General features: G+C 42.0%; 1 protein-coding gene across 5 annotated transcripts in view; it reads right to left on the bottom strand.

The window, feature by feature from the left end:
* LOC120384214 (WT1 interacting protein) overlaps positions 1-14,507 on the bottom strand; it is a 115,382-nt gene that overhangs the window by 53,608 nt on the left and 47,267 nt on the right. For all 5 annotated transcript variants that reach the window (XR_005588678.1, XM_039502582.1, XM_039502578.1 and 2 more), the window contains exon 2: positions 13,480-13,581. Coding sequence is in view for 4 of the 5 variants with exons in the window: in XM_039502578.1 (XP_039358512.1) it covers positions 13,480-13,581 (102 nt within the window). In the remaining variant the exon portion in view is untranslated. The remainder of the gene's footprint in view (positions 1-13,479; positions 13,582-14,507) is intronic.

Raw genomic sequence — 14,507 nt, forward strand, 5'->3', positions numbered from 1 at the left:
CACACTAAGGAGCAGTTCCTGCATTCAAAGTTCTTCTTGAGATCAGTTGGAGTTTGGGGTATGCCAGGAATGCAGGCAATTAGCCCAGAATTACTGCTTTTTATATTCTAACATCCTTCTCCCCCCCCTTTAAAAAAATCATTCTCTTTCTTCTAATTTATTTAAGTTTTAAATAATCTTGTGAGCTAGGACATCCCAACATCAAGATGACAGCTTTAGGATACAGCCTATAAAGTTCATGTATTAGAGATCAGCTCCAGTGTGTTAGAATGCTTTCATCACACACAAAAGAACACTAATTTTTAGACGTGCACAGATATTCCAGTGCAGATCACATTATCTGTGTCAGCTGCCAAAGCACATTGGCTTAGTTAAATAAGACATGGGGGTTTTGCTGACTGCCAAATGGACTCAGTAATGTATAGACTGAGTGGTACTGAATGAGGTCTGGACATTGGCCATGGAGGAGTCTCTAATAAAAGCTGGGATGAGGTGGGGAGGTTTTCTGGAGGTTTGTTTTTAAATTTTATTTAATGTACTTAATTGAGCACAGTGGGATTGTGCTTGGGGCATGAAGATTTAAAATTCCAATCTGCATCAAGCCAACATGATGCAACCTTTCCAATGCATCTATGTACAAGGTTCACCCTAGGAAGACCAGGGGAGTTACTTAACTCAGTAGCACCCAACAGGAATTTTCTTACCAGTATTAGCATAGCGTTCAAGGTCAAAATAAAACAGTTTTACTTCAGAACTCCTCCTCCTCTCACACAGCTGAGTGGAATAGGCCTCTCTGGAGAGAACCTCACCATATAACTTCAGTTCTGACTGTTCTCTTTCAGAGTCTGTTCATGTTTCACTGAAGTCAGTGGGAGCTGGATCAGACCTCTACTGAGCATGTGAGAAGCCAAGAGCCCAATCCTGTTCCCAGTAAAGTCAAGCAGAGTTTTGCCACTGATTGCAATTGAACCAGTATTTGACTCTAAGTAAAGGTAACTCTAAAAGGCCTTAGTAGAAGCTCTGGTCAGAGGCAGGATTTTCAGGAAATGAGATAGTTACTTGTAGGAAAAAAAAGGTTTGGGGTTTTTTTTTTGGGGGGGGGGGGGGGACATGGGGCTAAAATCAAATTTACCAACTTTCTTCCTGTGCCATTGATTTCTGGGAGAGTGTGTGGGAGGAAGGAGGCAGACAATTTCTTTCTTACCTGAGCAACAGCCTCGCTAAACTCTCTAAGAAGTGAATGATGGGAAACAGTTCTGATCATTGGCAAATATCTCTGGAAAGTAACCTACACAGAAGTCAGTTTTCCCCAAACCAAGTTGTATCCTGGTAATTTTATAACTCTAAGTTTAGGAGTAAACAAAACATTCAACGCATGTTAAATACCAAGGGTCAACTGAAGCACTTTCATTGGTGCTCAAGGACAGCCCACTGTAGTTATAATTGGCCAATCCTCCAGGGTCCTTTCATTTAAATGAGAAAGAATTTATAGCTGTTTATGTAGGCCTCACGCCAACCCTATTTCTCTGATAAGCTGCTCGGGTGCGTTTGTGTCTCACATCCGATTTAGAGAGTCCTATGGACATTGGAGACAGCATTCCGTGGATACTTAAAATAAATTAAAAACACAACTTTCAGCATGGACACAAGAATGAGAAAAGTTATTCATGTGGCCCAGGCTCTAGGATCTCTGGGGAATGGTGCTGGGAAAAGAATCTTTTGAAAACCTTACATTACTCTTCTTGTTTAATGACATATAATCTTCAAGATAGTCTTTTATAAATGGTAAATGTTCCTTATTTGAGCAAGCAATTATTTTCAGTGGCATACTGCAGCAGCTGTAGGGTCCGGCTGACAGAGACTATGAATGCTCCCTCCAGATAAAATACATACATCTAGAATACAACAATTATTATTACTAATAATGATTTACAAGACGTTGCACTTCTTTAGTTCTTCCATCTCTGAATCTCCAATTAGCCTAACATCAACCATATGTGGTAGGTAAGAATTATTATTTCCATCTGGGCAAAACTGAGGCATAGAGGTTAAGTGATTTGTTCAAGATTACACAGGAAGTCTGTAGCAGAGCTAGGAATAAAACCCACAAGCCTGCGCTTTAACCCTTCTTAAGTCAGAAGCCCAGCAATTCTGGGGTTAGGAATTTCCTGAGAATTTGCTAATACCCTCTGCCAGAAAGAAAATAGGCCTGTACGACAACAAGCTGGATGACCTTCATTTTCATGATATGTTCAGGGACAACTAACAGCGGGGCCCTGCTTTCGCCGTTTCATTTTACAAATGTAAGGAACTTTGCAAACTGAAGATCACTCAGTTTTTCCACCACCTTTTCCCCTGACATCAGGTGACAGTCTCCTTGAAAGAAAACTCTTAAAGCAAGTGAAAAACAAAAAAAATACTTTCGTGGGGAATGTTACCTGTAGTAAACGGGTCAGGGAAAGGGAGTGACCTTTGATTGTAAAGTTCTTTACATTTATAAACTTACACAGTAAAACCAGTCCTACTTTCCAGTGGAGGGTCTGAGCAAGTTTTCAGGACCAGCAAGACACCTCTCCCTTGCAGTAAACTTCGTCAAGGAAAAGCGGCATGAAGGCAGCATTAGACAGGTATGAGGGGGACAGGACAGGTAGTAACACAAGCAGTTGCAAGAGGCACTGATGAGATGGGCAGGGCAATAGAAAACTCTCTCTCTTAGGGGGCGTATCTGGAAAAGGAGAACAGATTGTACAACAGAGTTTAACTTTATAGTACTCTACGGGCAGAGCTGCACAAAATTCCTTACAGCGAGTATCAGTCCTGAGTGAAGTGGGACTGACACTGCAAGTGACATAGGGCTCCAGAGGAGGGTGGGGTAGAGAAGTCCAGTTACTGTAGATGGGGCCAGCATAAGCAAAAGAGCAACTCCAGCCATGAAAGGTTGTGGGAAGGGACAGAGGGGAAGTCAAGGCTGGGGACAGAAAGTAAACAGAGACCAGGAGCCAGAGTAAGTGGGAAAAGATCAGCAAAGGGTTGAGTTGAACAAGTTTGGAAAACAAGGAGGGCAGCCTAGTTAATGGGTAGAAGACCCTTCAGGTACCAAAGTTGGATGGTGACATGGTCTTGCTTACTTGGGCAAGGCTAGTCATGCTGCAGTATTCTGGAACCCTTCAAGTTAGAGAGCAGGGATTCAGACAAGACACAAAACTGGCAATTACAGTAGTCAAAAAAGGGAAATAATTAGGGCATAGTAAGAATTCGAACAATGACAGGGTCAAAGTGAGGACAAATTCTAGCATTTCTGCATAGGCAATGGGGTAAGCAGAATTACTGATGAGGCAGCTAAATTAAGGTCCAAGTTCAGGTATGTTCTAGTGTACATTTGCAATGAGGAACAAAGAAGAATTTCTAAACAGAAACAGGACCAAACTCTTTGCACTATTCTGTAGCAGAGTAAGTACCAGCCAGAGACAAAATAGGCAGAGGAGAGGGATCAGAGAGCAAATTAAGGGAGACCAAGTTGGTGTCCTCTTCATGGAAGTTGTATATCTAAGGTGGAAGGTATATAAAGAAAAGAAGTGAGCCACGAACAAATCTTTGGAACACTGCAGAGCAGAAATTATATAGGGAAGATGTCCATACATTCAGATGGCGGGACAGAGGCGAGCCCAGAACTCATGCAATGTGGTGGGGAACGGGGGTGGGGGTGCCCAAAATTCATGCATTTAAGGAAAAACCCCAAATGTATGAACTGGAATGTGTGTAAGAACTAAGCTTACCAGGGTGGGGGTGAGGACAGAAATGATTAATTAGTGTCAGGAGGAAGCACTGATTTCCTGGAGAGATTGAACTGATTTTATCTGAGCAGACAGAATTGATGAACTGGTATGTGGGGGGACAGGGATGATTCACTGGTGAGGGAGTCAGGATGTCTTAATTAGGAGTGGCTTCAGAAAGCCATGACCTTCTGGAGCGTGGCTATTTTACACCCAGGCTAATGCTTACTTCTCAAACGAGGAGGGGCTCAAGGACATTTGGAAACCCTTGCCTGAGACATTTTTTGGAACACATAGGGACAGAAAATAGTACAGATTTAGAATAAAAATTACATGAAGTAAAAAAACAATTTCTTGAGGCTGATCCTTCCCCTCTGTTAGTGTTTCTCTCTTCCTGACTTATCCTGATTGTATTGCTAATGCCAACTGACTTGCTTCCATTCTCCTCTGGCTTATCTGCACCTCTTCCATTTTGAGAAGTGGATTGTCGCTCTGACTGCGGCACAGGGAAATGTTTTCCCTTGGAGAAACTGAGGTATGTATTCCTACTTAGTTCCAAGAAAAATATTTAGAAAAGAAAGAAAAGGAAAAAAAAAAAAAGATGAGTCATGAGAGAAGTGGGATTCAAACTCAGAGAAGCAAAGGCAGCACATACACCAGCAGCTACTAGGCAGATCAGATGTTTATAGGACAAGAGGGTTTCAGCAGAGTTTCCTGCCCCAGTTAACAAGAGGTGGGATTCCAAACACAAATTCTGCAAGGAAAATGATTACATTCTCCATGGCATTTACCATAATTCTTACAAACAAAAAGCAGAGGCAGAAATCTTGCTAATTATAGCATGTTTGTTTTTACTATATGTCCTTGAGGCAATCAGTTCCACATTAGGAATACAAAAAATACTGTGAGAGAAATACAAATATGTGTATGTCAATGTAACAAGAAAAAAGTTTCCATCATTAGCTGCTAAGCACCCGCCCCCCCGAATTAAAATAACCATCAAACCCCAGGCATTTAATGCTGGAATAATTAATAGCAGAGCACAATTAATATCTTTCACAGAAACAAGGAGACAGAGGGCGTACCACCCGCCAACTAGTCATCACTCGCCGTCTAATAATGAAAAATAGGGACGGGAGGAGCTTTGCTTTTCCACTTTCCAGTAGTCTGGCTACCTAGAGACAACCTCTTACTGGGACTCTCTTCATTTCTGTGAACACTGGTTGTTAATATAGCCACTGGAGACAAGAAATGCCATGCATTAAGGTGTCTATCCAGCAAAGAAGAGCTTAACCACATGCTTAACTTTAAGCATCTGAGGTACTCCACTGAAGACAAGGCCCTTGCCTATACTAGGAAATTTGGTCATGTGTAAAAACATGCTAACTAATATGTTAACTCACATGTTTTTAAACATATATGAACACCTTTAAAAACATACTGGCTAGTGATGCTTGTCCCTGGGAGGTGGAAGGGGCATGACCAAAAAAGGCAGGTCACTTACAATCAAGCATGTGCATAAGCTGTTTGCTGGGTCAGGGCACAGCTAAGAAAACAGAGAGGTAGGTACAAGGTCTTAGAAAACAAGACTGCAAACTGTGTTGGGGTGCAGAAGATTTTACAAGAATCTGTGCCAGTGTTGATCATCTGAAACACTTAACATTTCTGCCCTCTCAAATCTACCTATGCGTTGCAATATTCTCACTTTTCCTAAAGCCAAAAGTAATGTCAGATTAGCAATGGGTCCTAGACCAAGGAAACGTTTTGAAGTCAATGGGAGATTAAGGTACCCAGCACCATATAGGAGGTGCTCAACTGGGCTTTTTATTACTGGAGAGAGGCTTCTGTTCCTTTACTGATGATAATTCATGTTTGGAACCATAAAATAAGCTAATGTAAATTACCTGCACTCCGCTGTTAGCATTACTATAGTGTCTGTGTGTTCTGTTCTATAAAGATTTACAAAGCCCCAGAAAGACAAATCTGAGTGACTGGCTGATTGAGCGTCTAACACAGCCAAAGCCAATTCTCACCTTCATTTCCTTTGTCCAGGCTACCCCACCAAGGTGCAATCAAGAGCAGGTCTAAATTGTATTATATTTTTCGGAACTCTGCCAGCTACTTGTCCCATCCCCTCCAAGTGCAGACAAGACAAGTGTTGAGTTGCATATTGAACTGGACCTATTCTATCGCTAAGAGATTACAGTGATTCTTCTTAGCTGAACTCACTCCCTTCCAAAATATTTAGCTCCCCACTGAGTCCCACATCAATCACCTGCCTCACACCTATCACATTTCCAGGATGTGTCAAGACACACTGGGGTTTCAGCATATGGCTAGGAAGCCTCAATGCATCTAGATGGCCATGGATAAAATCTGAATGCGGAGTCTGAGTATTAGATGAATAACATTGGTAGTTATGCAAGTTATGTCTCCAGATTTCATACTTCAGGCCATGGAGGTCAGGAAGGAATGTTCCCACATACGCAGCACTGAATCATTGGTGCTTGCCTTTCTCTAAGCATCAGGTATCAGCTGCTGCCACGGGCAGGATCTCGGACTGGTTAGCTCAAAGGTCTGATCTGCTCAGGTTTGAAACTATGGGAATGAAATATATACACAGCGAACAGCCTTTCACTCTAACGGGAGCAACGGAGCCAGAAACCCTTCCAACACCTCAGCAATTTACCCCTAGGAGTGGTATTAATTGGCTTGTCTCCTTTTCATGACCTCAGTGTGATCCTAGATGCCTAGAACCGTCCAGCTTGTAGTAAACATGTTTCTCACAGCTACACCTGAATTACCCAAGTCAACCTCTGGCTGCTAAGCAGTTAAAAGCCAATGCTTAGATATTTTTATACCATAAACTCTGATTACTGACCTAGTCATTATAGGTGGACACATAGTAAACAACTCATACCCTAAACAGGTCTAACATTGAATTATGTTTTATTCAACATAAACATCACAAACATTGGTAGGGAACTGAATTCAAGGCTTTTAACAGCACATCCTGGCAAGATGCAATTTAGGTGCTGTGCGATTCATGCTGTACTTACAAATGTGCTGTGAGAAAACATGAAATACTGCTGGGAGTTCAAGAATTTTAAAGATCATCCGAGCTCACAGAAACATGCCATGAAGGTAAAGATATTATGGATATTACTACTTGCAAAAAGTAAACCAAGGTTCATTCTCAGTTACCTAATATGCAAAAGAACTTTTTCAACCACTCTAGCCTTTGATAGACTCCCCTAGGCAGGCATGACAAGCAGGTGGATGGCTGTAATTATTTTAATACCCATTTATATTACAGGAGCACCCAAAGGTCTCAGGTCAGTACTCAGCCCCATTATACTAGGCCCTATATAAACATAAATGTGGACGTGATCTCTACCTCAAAAAGTTTGCAATCTAAAGTCAAAACCTCACTCAATTTTTATACCGGCTGGAGGACACACACTACTTCAGGAATGGAGACTACGCTATGAGGGTGGCAGCAACCACTGTTGCGTGCAGACCCATACCATGCCTCTTGGAGCTGCTGCCAAGGCTGTGTGCTGCCACACTCCCCTATAATCTCACAATACACCCTTGTGTGTTTATACATGGTTCCAGCAATGAGCTTTCAAAAGGCTGGAAACAGCCAGCACTGTCAGTCTTCAGCTGGAATTGTGAGATCTTCCAAGTTGTCACTTTTATATTAAACTGCTGTATAAAAACCCAAGTGAGTGCTCCAGTCTGATCAACAACAGCTAGGAAAGAAACACTGCACACCGTTGGGATTATACCGTGTGCTGTAGCCTTCTGATTGATCTTGTTATGATTTCCTGGGCCTTTTAAAATCACCCTTTGAAGGAGAGATTAAAGCTAAATGGAATGTTCAAACATTTGCCTCTATGGGAATGAGGAGAAAGTGTCAGTGGTGAAATTTATGGAATTTAAACTCAGTTCCTTGGAGCTCATTTTCTGCAAATTTACCATTATTATCTGAAACTAATATAAATATAAAATTGATATCCTTCACTAGATTCTTTTCCTATAGCTCTTACAACAGGAGCATTTCCATTAATATTGGACTAAAACATCACTAAAATAGCTTAACATTTCAGCATGATACTGCTGACATTAAGGTTTGAGTGCCTTGTCTGCCGAAACCTGGTGACCTGTAACAGAAACTAAAGGCATTGTTACTTTCTGTAACATGTATCACTAGCAAAGACGATCCATAAATATCTGCATCCCATCACCCACACTTAAGAGTACACTAGTGCAAGGACACTACACTTTCAAGAGGGCTCCCATGTTCTGAAATACCATCAACTGGGATTAGATGCTGAGCATTTCAGGGAGAAACTGATCTTGTGTGTCCTGCAAGTGTTCCTGGCCATACGAATGCTTAATTCTAAAGAGAGAGCGAGAGCAGCGTATGCTGCAGGGTAAATTCTCATCTCTGCAGCTTGAGGATAGGGTTGACAGATGCTGATTTAAAAAAAATAATAATGTTGACAGATATCAATGTTTATTTTTAAGCATTTTTTTATTTCTCTCGATTTAAATGTTCAGTTTTTCTGTCTGGGGGGGTGGGTGGGAGGACGGTTTGTGTGTGCACTGTGAAACCAAAGTTTCCCAACATTTAACAATAAAAAAAAATCTAACCCTTCCAAGCCTACTTGATTCAGCAAAGCACTTAAGCATGTGCATAAATGCTTTAGGTTACTCGTGGTTAAGTGTTCTACTGAATTAAGGCCAAAATAAGGTTTCAGCACCATAATAGCTGAGAGAAGATTTTTGGCCCAGCATTTAAAAAAAAAAATCTTGACAAGCTGAAATCGTTTTCTCAGAGCGATTCTGTAGGAAGGGTTACATCGTGCCGTCATACCCCATGGAAACCAGAGAGCTTTGGTTTTCACATTACCAGAAGGGGGTTACCTGATGTATAGAAACCTGAGCATATCTCAGAGGCAGGTCCTGTTATAAAAGAAGCTGATGGTCTGCGCCATTCAAAAATGGAGCAATGCCGCACGTAGGTAAAAACCGTCCAAAGGAGCCTGACACTGAGATACTGGAAGTCCTCAACTGCCACAGAGCTAGGGTTTAACATTCATTAAGTCCACTAATTCCAAGTATTACTAACAGAGAGGCAGAAACAGGTCATCATTTTACATTAAAAGATCTCTACTTCCCATGTCTCTGGCACTTTTGCTTTATCATCCTCTCTGTGCTCAGGTTTGTAAGCTTTTCTTATTATGAGGATGTCCCAGGCCTTCTGAATCAAGACATTATCAGGGGCCTCCTCCAGGGCTACTAGAAATGGGCTAACACTGTGCTGTATCAAAGAGTCACAATTTTCGGTGTTTTTTTTTTAAACAGGAAGTCCAAGGGCATCATGAGTAAGGCTACGATTTAGGCACGGGTATTTTTAGTAAAAATCATGGACAGGTCACAGGCAATAAACAAAAATTCATAGCCTGTGACCTGTGCATGGCTTATACTAAAAATACCTATGTTTAAATGGGGGTGTGAGTCCTGTGTGTGTGTGGGGGAGCTGCTGCTGGAGGGCACATGGGGCTGGGGGCTGCTGGGGGGGCACCTGAGGCCAGTGGTTCCAGCTGCCGGGGGCCGACTTGCTCTGGCCCACTCACCAGGGACCACTGCCCAGGACTGCAGCTGCTCCAGCCTGCCTGCTGGGGATGCTGCTTGGGTGGCCCTGGGGCAACCACACCGGCCCCTGCAGAAGTCACGGAATCTGAGACTTACATGACCTCCGTGACAGACATGGAGTCCTAATCACGAGTAGTAATTTCATCTTTGTCCATTTACTAATATTTGCATCTATCTTATATATTTCTAGAGCACCCAAGCCTAATGGGGCCATATTTTAAAAAGAAAATCAATACACACTGGGTGCTAAACTCACTAAAATCTGGCCCTAAAACCTAATAATTCTGTGCTAGCCTGTGACGTTATTGACATAATCTGGGACCATATAGAACATGGTTCCAACCAAAGACCTATAGCGGCACCAAATCTTGTATAAAGAGGGTCAAATGAGGTGTCTAAGACCAGGTTATAGGTTGCTGGTTATGATTATGCTGTCTGTATGCATATAGCATTTTGTAGTTGAAGTTATGAATATCGGCTCTGTACTGTCTGTATTTCAAACTTACGCTGCGCTTCTGGGTGATACTCCAGACAAGTTGGTGTTAGTCTGCCTAGCCTGCCTGATGGCCCACTAAGGACCATCAGCTACACAATTGACCCATTGAGAGAAGGCAGATAGGCCTTGTAACTCAGCAAAGTATGCAGGAACTTGCCCATGTGACTTCAAACTTATCACTGCTACAATGGTTAATCACCCTTGCTATTAAAAATGTATGCCTAATTTCTAATTTGAATTCTGCAGCTTCCAGCCACTGGTTCTGGTTATGCCTTTCTCTGTTGGATTAAAGCAACATTTAGTACCCAGTGTTTTCTCCCTCTGAAGGTACTTATACACGGATATGAAGTCACCACTCAATCTTCTTTATGCTAAGCTAACCACATTGAGCTCTCTCACTGTAAGGTATTTTCTCCAGCCCTTAAATAATTTTTGTGGCTCTTTTCTCCAGCCATTCCGGTCTGCCAACATTCTTTTAAAAACATGGATGGCAGAATTGGACACACTATTCCAGTACTGGGCTCACCAATGCCATACAGAGAGGAAGAATCACCTCCTCACTCCTGCTCACTACTTCCCTGCTTATACATCCAAGGATCACGTTAGCCCTTTTTGCTACAGTATCACATGGGGAGCTCACATTCAGCTGTTTGTCCACTAAGCCCGCCCAGGGGCGGCTCCAGACCCCAGCACGCCAAGCACGTGCTTGGGGCGGCATGCCGCGGGGGGCGCTCTGTCGGTTGCCGGGAGGGCAGCAGGCAGCTCCGGTGGACCTTCCGCAGGCGTGCCCACGGAGGGTCCGGTGGAGCCACGGGACCAGCAACCGGCAGAGTGCCGCCCGCAGCATGCCGCCCTGCTTGGGGTGGCGAAACGTCTAGCGCCGCCCCTGAGCCCGCCTAAATCCTTTTCAGAGTCACTGCTCTCCAGAAGACAGCCCCCTGTTCTGTAGGTATGGCACCCGTTCCTGGTTCCTTAGGTCTGCATCCACTAGCCCTCCTTCCAGTACTGGTTTGCATAATGTTTGAGGGGAGCTGGGTGGTTGTTTTTTAAAGCAATTCCTAAAATCACATTACCCTAAATAAAGAATGAAGCTGAGGAGTGGTTTGGTTTAGGTAAAAATCTTGTCAAGTTGGGTTGGGTTTGGTCCTATTTAGAAACCTTTCAAAGCTCAGGGAAATGGGGTCCAGAGAAATGGTTCCGTTTTTGGCTCATCTCTCTGTAAGTAACTGAATGTATGCTTTATTAAACACGTTTCACTTGCCATTAGACCTGTGTTGCAATATCAATAGCAGAGCTACCGTTCAAATGCACTATGTTAGAAAGAACAAAGAATCCATAACAAACTTTGTTTTAATGTGAATCTTGCAGAAATCAAGCCGGTAGACAAAAATAAATTAAAGTATTCTTTCTTTCTGATCAGGGCTTGGGCATTCTAGCATAACAATACCGTAATGATAGGCTCACAGAACAACATGGTGCATTGTTACCTAGTGTATAGGCAGTGACTCATAAGCCATAATGTGAATCATGGAATTCCGCTAGCACTGCTTGCGGTTCTGTGAGATCAAGTTCTACGCTGCATTCAGCTAGATGAACATCGGCCACATAAACACCGGGAGGGCAATCTGAAAGTTTACTGCTGCATTTTAACAACTAACCGAGAATTATATTTTGTTAATAAAATACCTTCCCCTGCCTCTAAATATTCTGTTGAAAAAATAGAATGACTTACATAGAAATCTTTATGACAGTCGACGTATGTCCTGACTTCTTTTTTATCATTTGTGTTGTGCCATGCGGAGAGAGCTGTAATTTGCTCTACGTAATTAGGTTAAATTTAATTTTGGTGATGAGTGGATAGATATGATCTGATATTGTATTTTGTCATCCTCTGCTTAGCAGGCTGCCCAAAGTACTTCATTCATTTTGGGAGCCAGCAAAATTGTTGCTCAGTACGTGGCATATTTGGATGGACTCAGGAGAGCAAATTACTCTTAAATTTTAGGCAAGTTTATTTTAGAACCTGATCATGATCCAAAGTGGTTTATAAGGTTCCTTAAATTCCATAAATATTTGTTTTAAAAATGAGTATCTATCTGTACAAAGCCTGAGAGAGAAAAAAGCCCCAAACCTACAGCTCTCCTTTCATAAGTGAACTTTACAATCGTCTTTTCAATAGAAAGTTGTTTGGTTCTATGCCAGTAATCTTTTACTCTTTTTCTAATCCTTAATTAATCCCTTTTAAAAACAATTTATGTGCTGTATATTCCACTGATCCTCAGCCTTCTGTCTGCATATATGTATCTCAACAAAATCTTTACAGCCAGGCTAACATTTTCATAAATTACAAACTTAAATCCATATTGAGGCACTTCAGAAAAAATGAACTGATTTTCAGAGTTGATGACTGGCAGGTCCTATTGAAATCAATGGGAATCTATGTGTGCTTCATCATCATCATCATTCATGCCCGTCACCCCAACCGGGGTATGAGCCGCCAACCACAGATCTCCAGAGTCTTCTATCCTGGGCCAGTGCTTAGCACTTCTTAAACACTGGCCACTGAGGTGCCTAAATACGGATCTCATTGCCTAACTTTAGGCACCCACTTCTAAGAGTTTTGCCTCTATTTTCTAACATTTATGATGTCTTCAGACCAAGTAGAATATCCTTCTTGTTAAAATACATCAATGTGTCACCATGAATTGAAAACAGCAGAGTTTCTCAGTAGCAAAGCCATGCTTTTTTTTGCTAAAAATCACATACAGTGTGTAGAGACTACTGTTCCCTCTAAGCTGTGCGCGTGTGTGCACACACACGGATCCTAAACCCCACACACGGCGAAACACCACGCGCACAAAAATTTGCACAGAAGCACAACAATTTTCACATAGGAATTTTTTTGCACACACGGCCTGTCAAAAATTAGAGGGAACATTGGTAGAGACCATTCCTTTGACATGCCTGCAGATTCAAAGAGAAATCTTACAAGCTATTGGAAGGGGCGTGGAAAGTTCTGGAGGAAAGAATTAAAAAACAACCACCACCAAATGCTGTCGCAGTTTTAGAGCTGAATTTTCAACATGTGATCTCCATTCTGCACATTCAAACTTGCATGTGCAATTTTTGTGCATTATCATGTGTGCATGTACATGCTTGAATGCACAAACATTTGCAGTGCATAAAATGAATTTTGCCTGTATCAATTCTATTGTTTGTGTGCAAAAAGTATAATGCACATAAAGCTCCACAAAAATTGATTTATGTACACCAAGTACCATGGAGGCTGGGCTGAAGCCCCTTTGAAAATGTAACACATAATGTCAATGAAGTACTAGATTTATGTCCTCTTGCTTAAGAAAGTGCAGTTGGATGCTTAGAGATGGAGCATGCTCAGTGTCATTAATCACCAACCTTGATGCTGGTGACACGAGTGGGAATTTTGCCTCAGTAAGGATTGCAAGATCGGGCCTTAGGCTGTATGTTAGATGTTAAAAGAATCCATACAGTGGAAGGAAGCCACTAGACACTGTAGATCTGACTTACCACAGGAGCAGCACGTGAAGCAGTTGGTATGGTAGAGGTTACCCATTGCTTGGCAAGCCTGGCTCGCTCCATATACGCCCTTTCCACACTTTATACAAATACCTAGGAAGAAGAAGAAAGAGACTTAACATCAGAATCCTCAGCAGTTCTAAAAAGCAGCTGCTGACTATTGATTTGTAAACACTTATTGTACCCTCATCAAGCCCTAAAACAATGAATAAACGATCCTGAATAGAATCCAGACACCAAGATCCTGAATAGAATCCAGACACCAAAACTGGTGGCAGGCATCGTGAGTGAAATGACTACTTGAAAACCAATCAAAAATAAAAGGCAGAAAATCCTAGCGTAGCTGGTGAAACAAAGTATGAAGAGCTAGGTTAGCCAAACAGCACAGAAATCCCCTGGAGACAGGTGAAAATGAGAAGGGACAGGAAATCTGGAAAGAATTCAGACATTCAAAGAAAAACAGCGGAGGTCTTCTATACAAGGTAAGTGATCTTAACGCAGCATGTTACATTCAGCATTACCAATAAAACAAACAATTTGGTCAGTGTCCTAGAAAAAAAAAGTGTTTATTTTTTTCTCTCCACTAAAGTAATCACCATATCAATAGTGAGCTGACGTCCATAAGGAGCTCAGTGAAAATGACACTGTCAGTCATATGTAATGTTTTTTAACTTTCTGTCCTTAGTAATACTTAGCCCCTGCATGCTGGGCATTTTACAAAACAAAAGGTAATCTGGGTTTTCAGATGGGATTCTAGTCAGGCTACTTAGTGACTATTGCAGCAGCTACAGTTCTATTTTTAGCAAGCTAGCTTGCTCAGAACTAGCACCCATATGTCTACCAAAGCTGGAATTACACCTCCAGCTCCACTGAAGACAGACTTAAGGGTGCAGACCTGACTGGGAGTTCTGTCATTGACTTCAGTGGTGGCAGGATTTTACCCTAAAGATCTGATCCTGCTCCTATTGAAATCAATGGCAATTCGTATCAGTTTTGTACAAGAGAACAGTTGAAGATCC

Source organism: Mauremys reevesii, linkage group 16, assembly GCF_016161935.1.
Source record: "Mauremys reevesii isolate NIE-2019 linkage group 16, ASM1616193v1, whole genome shotgun sequence".
Lineage (NCBI taxonomy): Eukaryota > Metazoa > Chordata > Testudines > Geoemydidae > Mauremys > Mauremys reevesii.